General features: G+C 48.4%; 6 protein-coding genes across 6 annotated transcripts; 1 reads left to right on the plus strand and 5 right to left on the minus strand.

Moving 5' to 3' along the window:
• Nucleotides 1-1,178: 1,178 nt before the first annotated feature.
• On the minus strand, nt 1,179-2,847 carry F5891DRAFT_1078019 (translation initiation factor eIF 4e-like domain-containing protein). Its single transcript, XM_041363409.1, has 3 exons — nt 2,242-2,847; nt 1,658-2,189; nt 1,179-1,605 (listed from the first exon to the last, which is right to left on the minus strand). The coding sequence occupies exons 1-3, from the start codon at nt 2,808-2,810 to the stop codon at nt 1,375-1,377; spliced, it is 1,332 nt and encodes a 443-aa protein (XP_041216880.1). The 5' UTR covers nt 2,811-2,847; the 3' UTR covers nt 1,179-1,374.
• A 1,544-nt stretch (nt 2,848-4,391) lies between these two features.
• On the minus strand, nt 4,392-4,793 carry F5891DRAFT_1078021 (uncharacterized protein; the record flags this gene model as incomplete). The annotated part of the gene is given in 5 exon segments (XM_041363410.1): nt 4,392-4,409; nt 4,429-4,430; nt 4,445-4,614; nt 4,666-4,711; nt 4,768-4,793. Coding segments are annotated over 3 exon segments (216 nt in total), but the record flags the coding sequence as incomplete, so codon positions are not given.
• A 710-nt stretch (nt 4,794-5,503) lies between these two features.
• F5891DRAFT_239032 (uncharacterized protein) lies at nt 5,504-7,228 on the minus strand. The gene is made up of 8 exons (XM_041371034.1): nt 6,955-7,228; nt 6,872-6,904; nt 6,654-6,826; nt 6,518-6,600; nt 6,259-6,456; nt 6,068-6,206; nt 5,774-6,010; nt 5,504-5,573 (listed from the first exon to the last, which is right to left on the minus strand). Exons 1-7 carry the CDS (start codon nt 7,096-7,098, stop codon nt 5,902-5,904), a joined length of 879 nt encoding a protein of 292 aa, XP_041216882.1. The 5' UTR covers nt 7,099-7,228; the 3' UTR covers nt 5,504-5,573; nt 5,774-5,901.
• Nucleotides 7,229-8,054: 826 nt separating this feature from the next.
• F5891DRAFT_239091 (uncharacterized protein) lies at nt 8,055-8,686 on the plus strand. The gene is made up of 3 exons (XM_041371035.1): nt 8,055-8,388; nt 8,442-8,542; nt 8,592-8,686. Exons 1-2 carry the CDS (start codon nt 8,190-8,192, stop codon nt 8,513-8,515), a joined length of 273 nt encoding a protein of 90 aa, XP_041216883.1. The 5' UTR covers nt 8,055-8,189; the 3' UTR covers nt 8,516-8,542; nt 8,592-8,686.
• A 1,483-nt stretch (nt 8,687-10,169) lies between these two features.
• Nucleotides 10,170-12,205, minus strand: F5891DRAFT_966983 (major facilitator superfamily domain-containing protein; the record flags this gene model as incomplete). The annotated part of the gene is made up of 13 exons (XM_041376250.1): nt 10,170-10,268; nt 10,321-10,405; nt 10,515-10,550; nt 10,602-10,659; nt 10,712-10,904; nt 10,954-11,050; nt 11,104-11,456; nt 11,502-11,586; nt 11,639-11,716; nt 11,768-11,816; nt 11,870-11,898; nt 11,952-11,978; nt 12,030-12,205. 13 exons carry the CDS (start codon nt 12,203-12,205, stop codon nt 10,170-10,172), a joined length of 1,365 nt encoding a protein of 454 aa, XP_041216884.1.
• Nucleotides 12,206-17,590: 5,385 nt separating this feature from the next.
• Nucleotides 17,591-17,967, minus strand: F5891DRAFT_1283325 (uncharacterized protein; the record flags this gene model as incomplete). The annotated part of the gene is made up of 1 exon (XM_041370570.1): nt 17,591-17,967. The coding sequence occupies one exon, from the start codon at nt 17,965-17,967 to the stop codon at nt 17,662-17,664; it is 306 nt and encodes a 101-aa protein (XP_041216885.1). The 3' UTR covers nt 17,591-17,661.
• Between the last annotated feature and the right edge of the window lie 4,624 nt (nt 17,968-22,591).

Genomic DNA, 22,591 nt, shown 5'->3' on the forward strand with positions numbered 1-22,591 from the left:
TTCATGTGATTCATGTGTGATTCCCTTTTAGTCTTCGCCGTAGGCTTTGCACTCAATATTTTTTCTCAAAAATTTACAGGGAACATCTTGTTCATAGTCAGAGCTCGTATGTCTATAAAACAAAGCTTCAAGTTGCTGGTCCAGTGTCTTACGAATCAAATCCGCGATTTCGTGATTCATGATTTATCGGTTGATCGAGTACCATATCCGATTCTGTCTTTCTTGGCTCCTTAACAGAAAACCCATGTGCGCTGGCAGCAAACGGCATGTCATGATATCCCTATCGAACCGGTGTCGCTAGAAATACTTGGAAAGTCCCATTCTCTAGGTCCAGGGTCGGACTTGCGCCCAACGATCGTCAACTACTAGTGACGGGTTTTCAATTTTTCCATACCAAATTGCTAACGGACCATCTGCTGGCATCGTAGATAGGCTCATACTAGTATCCATTCGAGGATAGAACCACACAAGAATAATTTCAGGAGACCGTATGACCTCGGTCATTCACTTGACGCATCAAGGCTATCGAGGAGATTCCCGCAGATAGATTTTCACGTATCGCCATGAAGAACAATATCCAGCATATAAAAGCGAGCCGTCTTCCTACTCCCCTCTTCAGATTTATCTGCCCCATCACAAACAATGCGTTTCTCCTCTGCGTTTCTCCTTGTCGTCGTTGCTACTTTGACATCTGCCATGCCCACTGACGATGGCAGTCTTCTCGCTCGGAACGCTCAATGTTCTACATTTTGCGTGAGGGATTCGCAGTGCCAGGGCTGCCCTAAGGGATATTGCGTGAGTATCAGTAGTTTATGTCCTGGATTTAACCACATGACTGACTGGCATGGCAGACCCCCCTTTTTTGCCAAGTGAGTCCCGTTTCTGTTTTGACATCGGCCCAGCATGGTTTTTGGCACTGACGCGCGAGTTACTAGTAATTTGCAGAGTTTTGCGGCGTATTGGCTTCTGAACAAATTTTCTTGCCGCTCGAGTCGAGCAATAGAAATCTTAGCATAATATAGGGGGATTTTTTGTATATGCTGTTTGTAACATGATAGCGTCCGGATGGCCCGAAAGCTTTGACTGAAAGTTTTGACAGTAGAAGTAACTTCCACGCACAGTTCTGAGTCTGCTGCGCGGGATATTTGAGAAGAGCTCAGTAACAGTATGCAATGCAATTGTGTTAGCGCATGATGTGTGATTGCAACAAATTTTGTACACGGACATGATATAAGTTAACACGCAAGAGTAGCCACGAAAGCTACTGCTGAAAAGTGAGCTTGGGTACAATATACATCTTTGTCAAGAGTTCTTCCTTGGTTCTCGTCAGCGTCGCTCCATCAGCACCTGGCTTCAATACATCGAACAATATAATTATCGCTTTCCTCCTCTCCAGGCAGATGTGCCCCCGATAGGCATACCGAAGCTCCCAAAAGCAGCAGCAGCGCTCGGCGGAGTCCCAACATCGCTGGTTGGACTAGTGATGCCTCCCGTCGATCCTTTATGTCCATGAGCTGCAACGCCGAACGAGGAGCGGAAGGAAGACGCCGGAGCGGACTGTATGGAGATGAATTTATTAGGTAGTGGTCGGTCATCTGTGTTGTACTGATAAGGAACCGTTATCAGTTGTGTTCCTATAAGGTGGCTAGGAACTAACTTGGAACTCGAGACCAATATTATCCGCTTCGGAGACGTCCAGAAGCTTTATCAACTTTCTTCCTATCCCGTTCAGCCTCTCGACGTCATCTTTGCTCCTCGTCCATACTTGAATTCTGTCGACCTTGCTCCGAAGACTAACCACCGCACCGCAAATCTCATCCCCTTCCTCGAGCTCTTCACCAACCAGCGCCATCGCAAGCCATTGCCAGCAGCGGTCTAGAAGTGCAGGATTATTCTTCATTGTCAGAACCCACTTGCCACCGTTGGAGTTTGCTGGATCCTCCCACATCGGCTTGATTCCCGATTTAAAAATGTGGTAGTTGGAATTACGGTCCAGTTTGGAGGGTGGTTTCAGCCAATTGAAGTACCGGCAGAAGCACTCCACCGTATTGAATTCTCCGATGACAGTCAGACCAGCTTCATAGTCTTCTGTCTCAGGTGGAGCAGAAAGGAAGGGTGTTGCACCCTCTTCAGTAGGTGCCTTTTGATGAGCGAAGGGTGCTTTGGATTTCGTGTCATGGTAGATAGTCCTGCACATGTAATTAGACGATAGCGCGGTAGACAAATAATAAAGATATATACCAAGGAAACTGTAACGGATGCTCTGGTGCTTTCATGGTAGCTCCTGGTGTCTTTGGATCCTCCACCAGCTCAGCTTCTGGTGGACGCGCAGACCCGTCGACGCTGAGCGATCTCGCTTTAGCCAAGTGCGCTGTTATCGCGTCAAGAGATGGAATATTCTTATACCCCTTCACCTTCTTCTCTTTCAACTCCTGATTAAGCTCTTTAAGGTTCTCCTGTGTCAAAGGTTCTGAAGAGGCTAGTGGCGCATCCTCTGGTATCGATGGAGTTGTGGATTTCGGTGGTGTGGCGGCAGTTGTAGCAGTGAGCGCCGGAGACACCGAGCGAGTGGAAGGGGCATTAACGGCTATCGAGTCGTTTGTGGACGTCGTAGACAGTGATGTTTGCGATCCCGTGCGCAGGAGTGAAGCAGCGAGACGTGGGCGAGCTGGGGATGACGACGGCGTGTTTGGACCGCTGCCAAGATTGATACGAGCAGCGAGCTGGTTCAAAGATGGTGGGCGAACGGATGATCGCTCGGGCTTTGGAGCGTGCATGGACGCTTGCAACGAGTTTGGTGGACTGGACATGGTGGTTAGACGCAAGTCAGCGATAACTCCAGATCAATCAACCGACAACAATACATCAACACCGCATTCAAGCTTTGACATCGTTTCAGGGACTCGCTGTCTATCAAATTTTTCAACGTTCCCTTCGATTGTTCCACCGATTTGCGATCTTTCGGCGTCGTCAGAAAATAGGAATGTGATGGTGTAGGGATAGGTTTAAATTTCCTGACGAGTTTGATGTCGTAAACGCCTCATTTACTTGGAAACCAAGTTACCGCTCAGCTATCAAGTTCTTTCAAAGTGCGCTTGGCTGGAGGAATACGCAAGCTCTAGAGCGAGTCCTCACCGTGACTAGTTTGAAAATCTTCAGATGGAGTCCCTCAATTCAGAATTTCAGGTGTCGTTGCGGTCCACTACACGCAAATGCTAAATCCTACTGCCAAATTCAAAGCCAACGATTCCAGTACGGAACCCTCGGCATCAGAGAACCTGTGAGAAGAAGATATCGTCATATATCGTTATATATCGTAATATATAGGAAAGGTTTTCGTCACATTGGAATATAAAGTGATATAAAGCAATATATGACTATGTAAAAGCACCATAATCAGCATAATCCCCAGCAAGAACTCACCGGTTTACTGATGTCAGTGCCCTGATAACTCATTGCTCTGTCTGGTAATCTGAAGGTGGGTATCTCAGTGTCGCTGGGTCCTGATAATGAGACATGTTTACTATACTCGGTCACGTGGTACGTAATGCTTGACGCAGCACACATGGAAGCTCAAGCGCTCAAGAACGTAACTCTTCGCTACTCAAGTACTCACGCTCAATATACACTAGCTATCAACTAGCTAATTATAAGTAGGTTGCACCGCGACAGCGTAGGATTGGAAGTATTCAGTGTGCATAATAAAAATAGAAAGCGCATGTCCCGATGGGGAAATTTGAAAAAGCCTCCTTTTCACCAACTAATGAGCGCACACGGGCAGCGTGACGCAAAGATTGACAGGCCTGATAAAGAGGACCATACACTGCATGAAACTACAGATTAATCGTTGTGGCAGGGAATGAGGTGGGAATCAGCAGATTCCCATCGTACCACGGATACTTGAGAAGCACATCAAGTGCAGTTGGTCCTCGCCACTGTCTCGACTGAGGGTAACTGACAATGTCTAGATATGTATATGCCATACCACACAAAGCGCCATGTTGCATAATCATACAACCATTTCATACAGTTCCATATCGTGAATCTACCTCGACAAACATTTCAAGCAACCTTCACAGCCCAGACACCTCCGCTCCTCTCCGAATCGGACCATCATTGATCATGATGGTGTGTGTTGCATTTTCCAACATCAAGGTTTAGCTGAAAACAAGCGAATCAGCGGGAGTCCTGCCACAACGTGGCAGTGAAACGTACGCAAGCGATGATCTAGAACGATTTCAAGAACGGCCTTGATTAACTCTGCCTCCGCCTGAGAGCATGAAGATTCTTTCTCCTTTGCCTGAGAGCGTTCGAAAGCTTCTTTTTCCCTCCTCTTGAAGGGTTCAAACGGCAACTTTGCCATCCAAGCAGGCAGATTTCCTTGATATGGATAGACAGCAGTCCTCACAGCTTCTTCATATGCGTGGGCGGCAGTAGCCACAGCTTCTTCATATGCCTGGACGGCAGGACTCACAGCTTTCCTGACAGCAGCTGCATACGGAGATGCCATGTACTGCTCGAGAGCGACATGAAATATGGGATCAGACTCCTTGTCCTGAAGATAGCGCCGCTTGTCGTAAATGTAGAAAGAGTGTTCGAAGATAATGACAACAGCTAAATGGTCAATGATAAGCAGGTTCATCGCAACGTAGCCTCAACATTCACCAGAAGTGAGCTGAACAATATTCTCCAAGGGTGATGTGTCGAAGGCCTAACAGATTAGCAACATGAGAAATGTATTTACAATCTGTAACCAATTAAACATACCGCAGAGAGTAACCTAGAACATATCTCTACACGGTGATCTTCGCCAAGCTGCTCCTATTGATGGATCAGCAATGTCGTTCGCTAGCAAGGCTTTAAACTCACTGTCTATTGAAGGATGCATGATTTCAATTGTAAGCAAATCTCGAACTCGATGGAGGATCAGCACACTGACTTTCTGGCAATGGATGAGTAATGCCATTGGTGAACAGAGCTAGAGCTCGAATGAGGATGAGGATCGAGAGACTTACCCACTGTCAACGGATCAGTGATGTCGTTGGCAAGTAACGCTCGAGTTCAATGGCAGATGAACACACTCACCGACTGTCAACAGGGATCGGCGATTTCATTGGTCAGTGGTGCTCCAATTCGACTGCGGATGGATGCGCTTACATCCTGTGAATGGATGGTTGATGTCTTGAGTCAGTATGGCACGTGTTCGATAGTGGATCGAGAAACTCACAATCTGTCAATGGAGCGGTGTTGTGTTCGGTCAGTGAGGGCGACGTAGAATCAATACACCCACATCCTAACAATAAATCAGCGATTGCATCGGTAAGGGAGGCAGGAGATCGACAAAGGATGATCACACTCACAAGCTGTCAACGAATAGACGATATCTTCTGTTAGTAGCTGAAAGTCGGTGGAAGATCGATGTACTGACCTCCTGGCGATAGATGATCAATTGTGCTGGTCAGGAATGCTCGAACTCGACAAAGAATCAATGGACTGACTTGCTATCAACATATCAGCGGACGATGGCTTGATTCAGGAAGGCTACACTTGATGGAGGATCAAACACTCACACGCTTTGAGCAGTGAGCAAAGACTTCAATCAGCATGGCTCGAGCTCCTTGAAGGAGGATCAAAAACTCACACGCTTCGGGTAGTGGGCAACGACCTGGATCAGCATAGCTCTTGCTCGAACGAGGATCGACACACTCACTCTCTGCGAACGGTGGGCGACGACTTGGATCAGCATGGGTCTTGGTCGAACGAGGATCGACACACTCACCAACTGCGAACGGTGGGCGACGACTTGGATCAGCATGGGTCTTGGTCGAACGAGGATCGACACACTCACGCTCTGCGAACGGTAAGTAAACGCCCAACGTAAATGAGAGCAACGTTCAAAATTTAAGATAATCCTACATCAATGTGCGGAAACCAGGCGCTCAATATCCTGATTATCCCATCGTAACCCGCAGATGTTGTCTCTGCAGAGTCCAAACGTCTTGGGAGTGTTCTGTGCAATATCAGTCGCTAACGTTTGCGGCAGGTGAATGAGTCCATGGGTAGTCACCTCTCAACTGCATATTTCATGCAGATCTCCAGGTTGGTCTGCTGGGTCGAGACGAATATTTGCTGAAGCACTTCATTATCCAGAGTCCCAGCCGTACGTTCGATAAGTGCCCTGCAATCTGCATCATCCTTCTCCATGTCTAATAGATCAAAGGTCATCGTGTATCGCGACTCGACGACGAACCGGCTTACTAGAAAGGCATACATGGCATTTTGGAGGCCATCGCACTTCCTTGAGAAACTTCAATTGTGGCCCGTTAGGGAATGACTCTTCGGCTTGTTTCGGGGCCAGTTCCTTAGCGTCTTTCCGAGATTTTCCTTCCGCCCTTAGCTTGCTGAATTCGACGTCGTATAGGGCGTCAAACTTTGTGAATAAAACTATCACCGGTACTGAGGATTGTGATTCTGCGCATCAGTCGAATGTCAACGAGGATGCGATGCGAAAACATACTGCTTCCTGTGTCGCACTCAGAGAAAAATTTCTTTTCAGCTGCAGTGAACGACCTGCATGCTTCGTCCATGGGAATGCAGTACCTATGTCGAATCTGTGAGATGTCACATTGTCGCGATTGATCGGTTGCAATTACCAGATAGCATGCAGTTGATCCGTAATTTTCGTTTCCTTAGAACGGCGCGAGATGAATGCCTTGACCTGTTCGAATTCTGATGTGCCGCCTGCCTCAAAACCCCGTGAATTGTGGAAAATGAATCCCCGGTTACTTTCGAACACCATTTCATTCTCGATGTCGTGTAGTCCGCACTGAGAGCACGTCAGCTCATGGCATCGACTAAGAGCACACCTTACCCCTCTGGACGCCGTTAAAACTGCAACATCGATCTGATGTTGACGAGTCAGTACCATACTCCTACTAGCAATGTGATGCCTACCTGTTTCCCGGCGTTGTTGTATATTTTTGGACTATCCCGTGTATTGCAAACTCGCTGGAGGATGGTCGTTTTCCCTGCATTCGCTCTTCCTATAACGAGGATTCGAAAGCGACCGATTTTCTCTCTTATCCTTGAGGGATCCATGGGGGAAGTGGTAGTAAATGTGAGTCACGGAGAAGCGTTGGTGCAGCCTTATAATCATTGCACGGTATGAACCCGGCAAATACCCAACCCTAAGCCGGCATCTAGATTCAGCACTTGGGCAATGGGCATAATATGGGAGAGCTGTGTACCATGAGGCGCGCGAAGTGTGTTGGCACTTTAGGGTTTCGATTCATTAGTTAACTGTCGCAAGCGTGGCAGCCTGTAGTACTTGCCCAGGCCTATGATAACCCGGCCACGCTCGACACGCTAGATGAACTTTTCCCCAAAGATGTTGCGTCTATCATTGGACCAGTTTGTTTGTGAGCTTTTGCGCCGAGTCCATGTCTTTTTTGCGCCATCTGTTTGCGCAAGTTTCCAGTCAGCTAAAAGACAGACAGTTCCTTCATTTACCCTTGAACTTGAAGGACCTTCATGCCAAGTCCGACTCAACAGCTATATCACATACCATGTTTTCTATGAGTCCGAGTGCACGTTTTTGGCCAGAAGCCCGATGGGCGATATTAATATTGATACGGCTGTATACCATGAGGCAACCCTGTGCAATGCTGAGGTGTACACGAAGTCCTTGCAAGGCCAACGACTCGGATATTTGAAATTAGTTCACAAGCGGAGTGTGGACTTGGTTGTTTTAGATTTAATTTTATGTAACAGAGAACTTCGTGCAGCGGCTGTGCAGCATGTGGGTTCTCTTCTCTGCCTACTCCACAGCGCCCATTGGCAGGTTAATTCTAGCAAGCTCCGGTGCCCTGTCTGCAGCCTGCTTTCTTTCAGATTTTCTTTTCTGCTACGAATTCCGGTAAGCTCCAACGGCCCAGATCGTTGCGTGCACCGAAGCCATTGAAGTCTAGTGTGGAAGCGGGCTACAAGTAGAGAGCACTGGCACACTGATCTCTCAAGCTCACTCGTGTAGGTCACCGTTATGAACTCTCGTCAGGTTCCTCACCCCAAACCCTGATAAGGGGAGGAACCATCCACCCAGTCACCATGACACCTACTACCAGTGGCGAGCGTGAGCACCGTCCTTGCCAACACCTGCTGCCGTGCGCATGTAGATTCCTGCACTTTCATGGATGTGGATACTTGCATTGACGCAGGCGCTTGCACCAACGCGAACTCCTGCATTGACGCGGATGCCTGTATTGACGCATATGCCCGCACTTATGCTCACAGGAACGCCTTACTACTTTTGCTACCAACTGTCTCGTGTACCCTCACCTCCATGCGTCCCCTTGCGGGCTCCTACAATTCAGGGATTCAAGGTTCATTTTAGTACGTCGCATTCACTCCTACTAGTGTGGGAATAGCCGCTCACTCCTGCACAGGTCGGGATCACTATCAGGGCCCTCCTTGCAACCAAGCAGACATTTTTCTCGTTCTCAGTAACACAACCGTATAAGAGCACCCACACAGTTTGTATGTACTAGTAAGCATTCCATTCATAAATCACGCGCACGGTTCGATGAAATAACAAGTCACCATGTCCAACGAAGATGAAGCAGACAAGTTTAGGCAATTCTCTCCTTCCATCCTCTCCAGTCTCACCGCCAACATCTGTGAAGAAGAGACAAGAAAGTAGAAGCACAAGTTTTCAGGCTCGTGAAAGGTCCCGCATGTCGTTGCAGGTGTTGCAATGTCTAGCTAGCAGTTGACACAACGTTTGGATGGTGTGCGGTATATCCTCTCATCAATTATATTATCCAATGGCGTGCATGCAAGTGACATTGGAAGGCACGAGACAGATATAAGTAGAACATGGGTTTCCGAGTGGTGTTATTGGGTAGCGTAAGAAAGAAAAAGAGAAGTGCAATGATGAAAACGGTATGTTGCCAAGTCAGATTGCATGCAAAAAATGTACTCAGTCCGTCTCCTCAGACTCGGGGCTTCCATTCAAAAGATCGAGATATCTTGACCTCGTCCCACGTGACTCGGTTAATGTGAGGGAGCATGGGGAAGTCCGAAGAGGATACGGGCAACAGCTTCAGCATCTGCTAGACGAGACCGGATCAAGTTCGATGATTCCGGGGTGGTTTGTTGGAATGAGTCGACTGTAAATCGATATCAATTCTCACGGCGTCCATTGCTACGTCCAATCTAAGCAAGCAGGAACCATCGAGAAAGTACGGAAGACGGCGGATACCGTTTCTCCAGTGAGCAGACGTGTAGCCAACTTGCCATGGCTTCCAAAGGACAGTTTGTTATCAAGGTTGAAGTGGCAGTGAGGAAAGTCGAGCTGCAGGGTCCGGAGCTGAGTAAAATGTGATCACTGTCAAAAACCTGCTCGAGGGCTTCCTGACTGTTGGACCAGGGGAGGTGTTGATGATTTACCTTGCACGCGCGACAGAGTTGCTCGACCTCTGTCCAAGACAAAACACTGACTTCCATCACAAACTCTTCCAGCGAGGGGAATTCTGAGTGGTGATAGTGGATGCAGCCATTTTTACATAGAAAAAAGACCTGTGAGGTTAAAGTTGGCGATGTCCCAGCCAAAATTAAAGGCCGATGAGGAGGAAAACAGCAAAACGGGTCGTGAAATCCCATCACAACATTATAGATGCAGCTAAAAATAGCTATAGCCGAGTTCGGTCAAAATATTGGCGAACAGACAAACCAACGAGCATTAAGCTTGTTGATTGAACCGGCGGCCAGTGACCTCGAGCTGTGCTAACCTTGTATAACGTGTTGATTGCCTACCGAGTCAATTACCGCTCACATGTCGCTAGCTGTCCCCAATCACAGCGATTCAAAAAACGACAAAGTACTAAGCGATGCGTTAGGAGAAGGTGTCAAGATTGGTGACGATCGCAGAATGAAGCACACCGATAATGAAGATGCGTAGGAATACACGGTGGGCACTTTGTTCGTTATCAAAAGACTGATGACGATCGCGGAATGAATTACACAGATAAGGAAGATGCGTAAGAATACACGGTGGGCACAAACTGATAGATGACAGCAATTCTCTCGCACACATGAACATGATGGGAACCTGCCTCTGTACAGTCTCAAAGGCGCTGAAGCACGAGAGAAAGCCGATTCGGAAGGTGTATTCCTTACGGACAGCTTTCTAATACGCGCTGTTTCTTCGATCTGCCTTTCACTAACACTAAGCGCATGACAATATACACCATGCTACCAGCCAGCGCAATAACCTGTGATCCAGTTAATCAGAGACTTTGATGGAGAAACAGTACATAGACTCACCCCGGAGAACAGCGCGGGTATCCACCAGATATAGTTTGATGTCAGCAGAGCGCCGGCTATAGGTGTTCCTAGAATACAACTTAGACTTTGAAGCAAGCGATGTCAGAAGTGCACTTGCCGATCAAAATCCCGAATCCTGTAGTGACCGCGTGCAAGTTCGAAACAGCTCGGGAGTGATTATAATCTGACAAGACTCACCGCTCACGAAAAAGGAGATGCCCATCCGTGCACTGTGACCCAGTTTAGATGATTTGGTCGTCCAAATTTAAACTATTACTTACCCAAGCTCAGATGGGTCAGATGTTAAATCAGCTATAAGTGGGGTCCATACCCCGATGTCTGCACCATCCATCAACCCGTCAATACAACGAGTAGAAACAAGATTACTTACATAGCCCTGCAAAATATCCATAAATCACACCAAGCACTATGGCGCTGGGCAGATTACTCAATCCAATAAAGCCCAAGTTGAGTACACCGCACGCAATCGTCGCAACTATGGTTAAATTCGGGACTCCTGTGAAGGCTGCGATGAAGCCCGACGTGACTCGTCCCACAGAATTGGAAGCGTTTAAAATAACTAGCTAGCGGCACAGTCAGTAGACGAATCACATGCATAACGCTGGATCCTACAGAGTAAAACGAGAACGTGGTGCTGATGCCGTGCTGAATACAGTCGAGTTGAAAGAAGAACATCGGATAGTAGAGGCCAATCTGGAAAAGAAAACCCCTACAAGATAGTCATTTAGAGGAATTCGAGAAAAGGTGCGTGGAAGGTCTCACGCTGCGGTCATTAAAATAAACGGTACATCGCGAATACACTTTCTAGCTGCCGCAACGTAGTTTACCGGTGTCGTCGGCGAATCAAGGCGAGTTCGCATGCATAGACATGCGATTAGAAGGAGCACGGTGATCAACCCTGCACTTGCACGGACACCATTGGAAAAGCCGAGAGGACCGTTCAAAAGGTGATTAAGCATGATCGGATGGATGGTAGCGCCCAATGAAGATCCCGTAGCGACGAATGTGAGAACCAGCGTGCGTTTGCGTCGGAAATAATGCGCAGTGACAGCCGTGCTCGGGACAAACAAGAGCCCGGCTGCAATACCTGAACCTACTCCTTGAGCAAGGAATATCTAAACAAAGTCAGAAGATAAGACGTGAGAGCTAGGGAAATTTACCTGGTAGTACTGATCAGGTTTTGACAAAGATAACATGAAGAGAGAGAAACTCTGCAGAAGTGATCCGACAATCATAAGATGATAGCTATTCAAGAGTGGTGAGCATCATCGAGCACGTCCAACAATATGACACTCACAAATATCCTCGGTCATACAGTGAGCCTGATATGAGGCCTACAGAGGTGAGTAAAAACATGTTGACGCTCCCTATCCATCTACAAGAGACCTTGAGGATGCGCGCCGTGGAGACCGACGTAGAAGCTCACGATATAGCCGATGAAGTTTCTTTTGTGAGGTAGTGTTGGGTATAAAAATCTGGAGTGTAAGAGTTAAGCATCCATCCGTGCTATCATGTAAAGTCACGGTACCTTGATATACACCAAATGAAGTGGCATAACTTTTAACTCGCAGTCATACACCGTTCTTGACTAGCACCAGTAATAGACTCACCCGAAGCCGCTGAACTGCACAAGGAATCTAGAAAAATCAATCAAGACTCGAGTTTATTGTCCAAATAACAATTATTACGATCCAAGGACGGTTATCCAAGCTGCCAGACCACCTTCAGGAAACTCGTCCGAGAGTGAGGGAGGGTCGGACCCCTTGGTGGCCGGATATGCTTCCACTAGTGTCTCCGGGCCCTGTTTATCGTCATGGCAAGGGGCTCCTGTATGCAGGGTTTGAGGCTCGGATTCAGACGGCATCGAGAACTGGGACAAACGACAGTGGCGACTGTATATATAGTACATGGACCCTCACCTGCATCGAGTCACGAGTTGTGAACCCTGCCTCGGCTTCACGGAGGAAAGTGAGAGCGTGTGGGAAACGTAAGGTCGATGTATTGACTCTGAGCCTTTTGCAACTGACACTTGCATTGGTCACAGCCTCATGATAAGGTCAAGGGACTCGAGATGAGCCCCCTACATTACCTTATATGTTCGACATTGTCAGCAAGATTTGACAATTTGTGCAAACGGAGGTAATTTTGTTCCCACTATGCTTGGCCACCACAGGAACAATATATCAAACCACGGAGGCCAGGAATATCGTACGTGAGGCGTTGAGTCCGAGTCGTACCCAGGTGTGCTTCCCCCGGTTTCTCAAACAACGGCACAGTTTATGGAAGCCCGGACACTCGCGTTCCTAAAATTAGAGGGCCTTGTTGACGGTTATTGACAATATCATACTATGGATTAGCCTCTGGAGCTTCTTTACCTTATCGTATCTTGGTACATATGTCGTTCTGTCGTTCTCACCGGTAGCTTCCTACGTCTCGGATTTCCTACTTGTATGTTTTCCTCCACGTAGTTTCACCTCAGATCGCGTCTCACTGAGGTATGCCTTTTCTTGATCGCTAGTACTTAATCAGGCTGACGTGTATCCTTCCATACACAATCGGGCCGATGATGCTGTAGCACAGGAGACCAAAGTATGCTTATAGTATCCCCTGAACCCCCTAGTGGCGCACAGGGCACTGATCCCACTCTATAATGCATGGTTACGCCACATATCCCCTCGGGGCATTGTGCCACATACGTCATGCGTCCGAATGTACGGGACTTATCAACGCTCGCACTCGGCTCTGGCCGAGTCTCAGCTCTGCGCACATACCTGTCACTGATTGTGACATATGGTTGTGACTGAGTCTCCTAAACGCTGGTGACGCAGACTTCGGACTTCAGTCCTTTTGTCTCAACCGTCATCAGCGTTGAGCACGTTCTGCTTGCGCACGTTCTGCGCCACAATTTTAAGCTATTTACTTGAATTCTTGTTCTAAACTTCGAATTCGGTCGTACCTCCATGTCTAACACTCAAAATGTTTCATCCAACACCCAAGCATCACTTACAGGACCCGGACAAGCGGGGACTTCGTCTCAAACCAACTCTGGAAGGGCGACTGTTCCGCAACAAGACTTGGTTGAGAAGTGCCTCAACATCGTTGAAGACTTCAAACAATCACTTATTTCAAAGCAAGAAGCGTTTATCACTATTTCAAAGGTTGTTGCAGCCACCTCTAACGAAGTTACGGACCAAGCCGAATCTTTTATCGCGGGTCCGTACTTCGACATGCTTGAACAATGGTCCAATGACCTTGAAAGGACCAGAGCGTTTCGGGAACATGACCCTGCACGACAATCCGAAGAAAGGGACTTTGTCCCTCCTAGAGAGGATGGGTATGAGAGAGAGTCCAGTGCTGACGAAGGTGAACCCATTAAAAAACTGGTCCAAACTTGACCTCTCTTGTCTCGGACGAGCCGAGCAATCATTCAAAGGAGGGCAGCTTTCAGCCAATCTCACACGCACCAACGAAATCCTACTCAACTGGTCGCAAGACCCTAAAGAGGTTCGGCGAAGACTCATGTACCATCGCTGCTGCCCGGAATTCCATGAAGCTGGATGGGCAGAAATTGTCGCAGGAAAATGCATTAATCTTGACGCCGTACACTCTATTATCTCCTCCTCGCGCACCATTGACAAATGTACCGAAACCATTGGGGACATTGAGATCAAGTTCGCCACCGCTACAGAGGCAGTTTTGAAGAAGATCACTACCTCTGCACAATGGTCCGCAGCGTGGAATAGAACCTCAAGGGCCATTAAGTTCGTGTTCCCTCATTCGAGAGGATGAGCTTGCCGCCTATGGAGAATACATTAACGACAAATTTGACCGCAGTGTCGAGCGAGCGCATGAGAGAATCATTAGATTCGATAAAGCCGTTAGGAACAGGGCCGCAAACTCTCGAAGAGTTGAACTCTCTGACTTCTCGGCCTTTGCAGACATATATGAGTCCCACTTCTTATCAGACGGCAGGCATCACGACGAGGACAAGCAGTCAAAACTCGGTGCTTCGGCACGAGACAAGACCTCCTTTAATCAGCGAGAGCCCTGTCGTAAATGGAACTCAGGAGAATGCTCTCGCAGCGCTCAAACCTGCCGTTACGCGCACGTCTGTTCACACGAGCAGGACGGGAGATTGTGTGCACAACGTCACACGGAAGCGAGACATTTCGAGGAGTCTAAGTCCAAACCTACCTGAACGTCCAATTAAGCGCCCGCGACATAGACGGGGCCTTATTTGGTCTCCAATGGATCTTTCGTTTAGTCCCACAGCGTGTTCTACTGAATATTCAGAACCTGTTCCAAAACCACCTTCACATGAACTCCAAAACAGTGATGCAGCTCAGACCATTGCTCGAAGGCCGGACCTGTTTCGCATCATCACGCCCATCAATGTTAACCGTTTCGAGGAACTCCTTACAGATCATCCGAATCAGCCTTTTGTTAAATCTGTCTGTTATGCATTGCACGAAGGCTTCTGGCCTTGGGCTGACACTTCTGATAATTCGTACCCCTCCATTAACGACAACTCTTCGCATACGTGTTCCAAAACCGACATACAACTTCAATTCATTGAGGACCAGATGCGGGAAGAAATCCGCTTGGGCCGGGTGTCTGAAAGTTTCGGAACAGAGCTTTATCCAGGGATGTATAGTGTCCCAATGCACACTGTTCCCAAACCCAATACCGACAAACTTCGGTTAGTTGTGGACCACACTGCGGGCGAGTACTCCTTGAACTCTATGATTGATCGAGACGCTATCAAGGGTACTAAGCTCGATGGTCTACATTCACTGGGGGCCTCATTGCTCCGATTTCGAGAGCTGCATCCAAACGTTGAGTTAATCATGTTCAAATCTGACGTTTCACAAGCCTTCCGTCAGTTACCAATGCACCCTCTATGGCAAGTCAAACAAATTTTGACTGTGCATGGTCAACGTCATGTTGACCGTAACAATAACTTCGGTGGTCGCGGTTCTCCTAAGATCTGGATATCCTTTATGTCACTTGTCGTGTGGATTGCTATTCACCGGGCTCTAATTGATGCTCTAAAGACCTACATGGACGACTCCTTCTCTTTCGAGGTCGCAGGACATGTTCTCTATTATCCCCCATATGACTGCTACTTTCCCGCGAAACAGACTCAGCTTTTACAACTCTGGGATGACCTTCAACTACCGCATGAACGACCCAAACAAGTATTTGGCACACCGTTGACAGTGATCGGATTTGAAGTCGACCCAAATGCTATGCAAGTTACTTTACCCGTTCATAAGAAGGCTGAGTTGGTTACAGAGCTACGTCGTTTCGCACGAAAGAATCACCGTTGGTCGCTTCGCGAATTCCAGCGTCTGGCTGGCTGGTGTGAATGGAGCTTCAATGTCTTCCCTTTATTGAAGCCCGGTTTGTCAGTGCTCTACGACAAAATTCGAGGAAAGACTAACGCCCTCGCTCAAATTCACGTCAACAATGCACTGCTACACGAGTTACATTGGCTCGCGGACCACGTTGAACGTTTGGATGGCCTACACCTATTCCGGTGTTTAGACTTCGACGCGTCAAGAGATGACGTTGTAGTTGTCTACACTGACGCGTCAGCCGCAGGATTAGGACTCTAGGTTTCCAGACGAAAACTTCGCATGCCAATCACCCTTACCTGGAGATGCTCCTCACGACACCATTTTCTTCTTCGAGGCTTTGGCCGTTTGTTCCGCTATTCACACGGTCACAAATATGGACGACACTCCCGCAAAATTACTCATTTACACTGACAACACCAACACTGTGTCAATGTTCGACTCACTTCGAGCAAGACCTATCTATAACTCACTGTTACTTTCGGCTGTGGATATCTTAATCACCTATAACGTTGACCTTCGAGTGGAACATATTCCGGGCCAACAGAACGTCATCGCTGACGCTGTAGGGATTCATTTCTGGTTGGGCTTGTAGAGACTGTTTTTACCTTACCTTATGTTGGCACTTTTGTAGCTTACATAATCAAGCAATCTTTTCACCAGTTACCAGTATGAGTCTGAGAGATCAGCAAGTTTTTATGGTATTTCCTCTCCTCTGAGCCTTGAGCCTGGTCCAGAAACCCTTTAGGGTCGAATAGCAGCTAGGTTCTGCAAGACCCAACACATTGTTCAGACTCACCATCTGAATTGTTGTACCTTCAACTGGAGCCCACCGCGAGGGTTTCTTGTGTTTCTAGGCTCTCCAAGCTCTCCAATCATCCCCCAAATTCGCCTATTATCCAACCACAGTCATTCCTTACCAGCTTCTCCCATAATCCCCAGTTTTCAGCATCTTGTCCTCCTCCCCAGCGCACTGATAGGTGTTTTTCCCACGCGTTTTTAAAGCGGATCTCTCGCAAACTTAGGGTCGTATTCCCCACGTCCGTACGATCATTTTGAGCCCTGGCTCATCGAAATTGGAGCAGTAGTTGTGGAGATATCGAGTTTTTGGTGTTTTTGAGAAGTTGAGGGGAGATAAGGGTTTTCTGGGTGCTCAAAGGCCTGTCTCATCTAGCTCTTTTGGCCATTTACCATCCCTCAGTGGCTCTGTCCATTGCCCCAATCCGCTTTTTGATAGGACCAGCCCTTGTTGCCCTGCACCATACCCCTTCCTCCTCCTCCCTCTTGCACCTCCGCACTTTTCGCACTTTCACCAGCCCATTTCGCATCGAAACCCCATTGACCCTATATCCGTTTTGAAGCCCTCGTTCATGGCTTTCATTCGCGCATATCCGCGCCTTCGCGCGCTCAGCCGTTCGCTCGCTATTCGCATTTGCGCGTTCCCCCCTATTTTTTCGCCCCATTTTTGCGCTTTCTTTATATCTCGTCGCCCCGTGAGCGCGCGCCCATCGCCTTAGGCGCGTTCTGACCGCGTTTTTCCGCGCTTTCCATCCATCCGATCAGATTTCCGATACGCCCGCCCGCGCCCTCGCTACTCGCTGTTTTCGCTATTTTCGCGCGTTTTCACCATTTCCTTCATATCTCCCTCAGTTCTCCACCAAACCTAGTCAACCCTATACTCATTTCGAAGCCCTCGTTCGCCTCTTTCTATCCGTCTACTCCCCATCGTCATCCATGCAACCATCATCGCGCATTTTTCACTTTAGCATCGCTGCTCCTCCAGTACTAAAAGCAAAGTCTGGGGATTATCGTTTTATTGCATTGCCTGACCCTCACTCACTGGCGCAGTTTACCTGGCATACGCGTCAAGGAAACAAAAGGTGTTTGAGGACCCCCAGGTTAGTTCTCTTAAGTTTAGCTTAGCTTTGGTTTGCATAGGTAGATGACTGGGGACAGTCATGATTTAAAGTTCCCATGACCGCCGTTGCAGATGAAGTATAGCAAGTTTCCGAGTTGCTTCATCAAGGTCAACACGATTGGCTACGTCTTCTAGCAGCTTCGTGGTTCGTATAATGCAGACGGTGAGGGAGGTACACGCTGCAGTTCTGGCGTCTTGTTCACCAAGGATTTCATCGATCGCTTGGGAGTACGCGGGGGTCAGGATAGCAGCTTCGTTGAACGCGCTATTTTCCGTCATTCTGAGGACTAATCCGTAGTCTGAGTCCTTCAGTGCCATCTTGATAGAGTCGTTGTCGATGGAGTTTGTCATGATGATGATGGAGGTTCGTTGGGAGAGATGTTCGAGGATCGAGAGGGTTTATAACCTTCTTCCAGATCAATCCAAGCTCCGTTTCAATCTAAACTTGTTATCGTTATCGTTATCTCTTATCGTCTTATCTAGCCATGAGGCTAACTCGTGTTCGAGATTCTTCTTCGCTATCAGAGGGAAAGTGCCGTGATAGGTACTATCATCCTTTATCTTTGTTTGAAAGATCAGGTCGTCATCAGAGGGTGGTTGTCATTGCCATGATGGGTTCTAGAGGGTTCCAAGGGCTTGCAGGAGTTTCCGTGGAGTTCGTCTCGTGATAGTTTAGCCTCGTTCCGGAGGTCTAGTCTTCTTATCTTTTATAGATCCATTTCTGGGTTCTTTATTTAGATGTCGAAGGTGGGGATCCGAGTGTGGGTGCCAAGGCTTTGTAAGAGTTTCTTGGGGTCGTCCAGCGGGGAGATTGTCTTCTATTACCCTTTGTTTATATATGGTCTACTCGGGTGGTCGAAGTGCAGTGATGAGAGGGGTCCCGAAGCTTGCAGGAGTTTTCCGGGGTTCGTCCTTGTTCATCGTCTAGTTTCAAGTCATTACGGACAATCGTAGTTTAGAGTCTTTCCGGACTATATCTAGTTTAGGGTCATTCCGGACCAACGTAGAAGTTGGTCGAGTTCGGGATTGGTGATCAGTGTTCGGGGTGGAGTAGGTGTGGAAATAAGTAAAAATGGAGGATTTCACCCCCTTACTAAGCCATTAGTCACCGACTAATCATATCCAATCAGAAGTCTAGGCCAGGGAGCGGGCCGTCGTCTTCAAAGTCGTTTCCTTCTAAATCTACCATACGCAGATCATGCGAAGAGGGTGCATCATCATCTTCATCCTCGTCATCCTCGGAGTTGTCCATGTCGATAAATCGGACAAAACTGGGCCCGGCATCTTGTGCTTCCTTTTCTATTTCATTTTGACGATATGCTTCATGGATCGAAGTGATTCGTTCTATGAAAATATCCTGGGCTTCTTGTAACACAGGAGGGAGTTCAGTGTCGGAAGATAGCGTCATTGCTTCTTCGGAATTATGCGCGGGTGTCATGGAGAGGTTGAGGGAATTCGGCGGTTCATCGGCGGTTAAATACGCCGGTTCGGGGTCTTCCTCCATTGCGGACTCAGGACTTTCATAGAATCTGAGTTTCTTGGCGGTAGGAGGTTCTTCGATTCGGACTGCTCGTCCTTTTCCGAGAACGGATATCGGTTCTCCAGAAAATTCGAATCTCTGAGTTTTCTCTGGTTCAGGGGCCAGTCTGGGCGCCTTGGATACAGGCGGTTCTTCGTTCATTATTGCACGTCCCTTCCCAAGGACTTGTGTGGGCTCTGCCGAGAATTCATATCGGGCAGGTGCGGGATCTTCTTCAATCTTCATCGGCTGAACAGCCGGTACAATTTTCTTCATTCGTGGCGGTTCGGGATAAATGTGGTCAGATATCAGCGCCGGTCTGGAAGTCTTCTTCTGAGTTGTCTCCGGGTCAGTGGCCGGTCTCTTCTGTTCATATCTTTTCGCTGCAAGGTCGATTCTTGGCAGCGAGTCTTTCTTCGTCACAGTTTTCGCGGGCTGTGGTGCGGTTTCTGAAGGTTCAACGGGGGTTCCGTTCTGCGGCTCTTCATGGGCCGGTGCAATTCGTGTCGTTCGGGCTAATGGTGCTGTGCCCGAAGAGAAGGTGCGGGGAGTAGTCGGGGATGCCGATCGTTTCCTCTTCAATGCTACCTTCTTTTCTTCTTTCAGGAAGAGGGGCGTTTTGCCGTTCTTCTTCCGATCAGAATCTATTTCTTTCTGCTTCTTTCGGGAATCTGCGGTACTCTTGAGGGTTACCGTGCCGGTTTTCCAATTGATTAAAGGGTTCTGGCTGGTAAGCCAAGGTCGTCCAAGCAGGAACTTGTCTTTCGGACCAAGTTCGGCTAGGTAAAACCTTTCGGAAATTACCCGTTCATCGATCTGGAAAGTAAGGTTGCAAAACCTTTCTATTGGCTTCTTTCCGAAGCAGGATCCGTCAGCGTTCGAGAGTGTCAGGGGGTTCTCTAGCTGGTGCGTCAAGATGTGGTGCTGCGTGATTATGTCCTGGTTGACGAAGGACTGACACGCCCCAGAATCTACGATCATAGATGTTGCGATGGGGTTACTTCTTGTTCTGGAAATCAGGGTGGCGTTCACCCGTAAATCATCCTTAGCCCCGGCCACTTTGATTGTGCGCAGGCGGGGTTCTTCTTCGATCATCTTTCTCCATGAGGTTCGGGTCCATTGAGGACAGCTCGCGGCTTTGTGTCCGATGACGTGGCACACAAAACATTTCTTCTCTCGCAAACAGAGGCGAGTCTCCTTCCCGGTGAGGTGTGCAGCGGCGAAGGTGTTTCTGGTAGTTGCCATATTGGAGATGGTTTCTACGATCTTTGTGGTATCCTTTTCTTGGAGCTTTCCACAGTGACGGCGGTTCTTATATTCTTGCGACTGGTCAGGCCGGTACGATCAGGGTTCTAAATCAGGGATATGAAAATCCTTTCGGGATCTAGGTTCGGGGTTCTACGAGTGTCGGTAACGTTGACAGCAAGTGCGATCAGTTATCTTGTAGCCTGTGATGGAGGTGTACGATAAGGAGACTTTAATCCTTTGTTACGACGTGTGTCGCGTGCGGACTGGGATGATCTAACAGCGACGATGTTAAGGTCGTACTCTCGTAAGATCGGATCCGAAGGACTTCGGCCTCAGCTCGTACGCTGTGCCCCTTTCCCAAGTACTGTCCCTTATTTCAAAGTACTAACGATAACGCGTCCGAAGGTCCGGACGGGTCTCGTAGTATATCCGGAAGTCTTCCGGATATCGGAAACGCGTATAAGGCTAATCCGGACGTATCCGAACTAGAAACTAACAGAGTAAAGACTACCCGAAGGTAGAGCCGAGGATATAGACTATCGGAATCTATCCGAAGTCTCGGAGAGTGACAAGAGTAAGGAGAACTCAAGTCCGGAGGACAGAAAGAGGACAAACTAAGATGATATTCGAACTGAGGTACTACAGGACATATACACGAGTTTATATACTATGAGGATAACGGAAGTATCAGTAAGCAAGGGTCCGAGGCTATGTACGAAGCATGTGCAAAGGTTATCAAACGCGAGTCGGAAATGAGACATAGGTTAACGGATCAGTAATCATACCGGTAATAAGCATAACCGAAACACCGGGAAGAGGAAATACCGAATAGGCTGTGTTTAACGTTATATGAAACAGGAAATGAATTAGAAAGCTTATCGTAAATCGGATCGGAAGCGGATCTATACATCGGACCGGACCGGATCTCAGGGTCCGAAGTCCGGAAGAGAAGCGTGAATATATGGGATATGACAGTATCCCCCCCTTAGGGCCGATCCCTAGAGGCACAAGAACCATCGGTCCGGACCGGACGAGATTATCGCGAGATGATGGAGAAGCGTCTGAGTTCGGAATCGGACAGGTATACTCAAGGGCGGACGTCCCAGGATGATTCTTCCTTTCCCACTTTTTACTCTCTATAACGCTCTATCGAAAATGTCTGGCAACACCTCCGGATCTCAGAAGACTGCTAAGCAGAAACTGCTGGAGCTTCAACAGCAACTAGCGGACGCTGAAGCTGCGGCTCGGAAGGAGGAGGAGGAGATTCGGAAGCGTCAGGAGGCGGAGCGGAAGCGTGAAGAGGAACGGAAGATTCAGGAGGATCTTAAGAGGATTCGAGAGTCCGAAATTCGGGTGGAGGCAGAAAACAAACGGCGCAGGGAGATAGTAGAGGAAATGGTGAGTTTCGGATGGTTATGATGGCTTTGCCTGACGGATGAAAAGTCTCGTGCCATTTCCGCTGACAAGGACGGATCCTGCAAGCGTTGCAGCGACAGAGGCCGGACTTGCCTTTGGACGGATGCGGAGAGCAATGCTCTGGTGAGTTAATCCGTGTTTTTTTTTTCGGATCCGAGTGTTTTGACGTCCGGATAGGTCAAGTCTTGCGATATCTGCCGGAAGGACAAGGCTACGTGCCCCGGACGACCCGGAACTGTCAAGGTGCCCAAGGGCAAGAAGAGGAAGCATGCTGCCGGATCTCCATCTCCGAAAGGTAAAGGTAAGAAACGTCAGAAGAGTCCGACTCCTGAAGATCCGGAGGAGATGGAGACGGAATACGATGATCAGGCTTGGGTGGCCGCAGCCAACAGTATAGTGGCGGAGCTGGCTAGGACTAACACCCTTTTGGAGAGAAGTATTCAGGCGGCGGAAGGCAGCAGGGCTGCAGCGGACCGGATGAGCTCCGGAATTGAGCTGTTCCTTCAGCAACAGAGGGAATTTCAAGCCATGTTGTTCGGACATATTCGGAAGGGATTTCGGACGTCTCCGGGTCCGGAGGAGGAAGATGAGGTGATGGAAAGGGCGTCCGGAAGTGATGCAGGCGGATCCGGAGAGGCGGATGGGTCTATGGAGATGTAGGAATTTCTGGTCCGTTTATGCTTCTTCTCTAAATGTACTTGTATTTCGTATGCACACTATGTACTTCAAAGTTGAATAGGACCGGGTTTGTTCGGATATGCAGCGTGGAAGTCCGAAACTAGTTCGGATGCG

This window comes from Suillus fuscotomentosus (genome assembly GCF_016647785.1).
Source record: "Suillus fuscotomentosus strain FC203 chromosome Unknown F5891scaffold_205, whole genome shotgun sequence".
Classification (NCBI taxonomy): Eukaryota; Fungi; Basidiomycota; class Agaricomycetes; order Boletales; family Suillaceae; genus Suillus; species Suillus fuscotomentosus.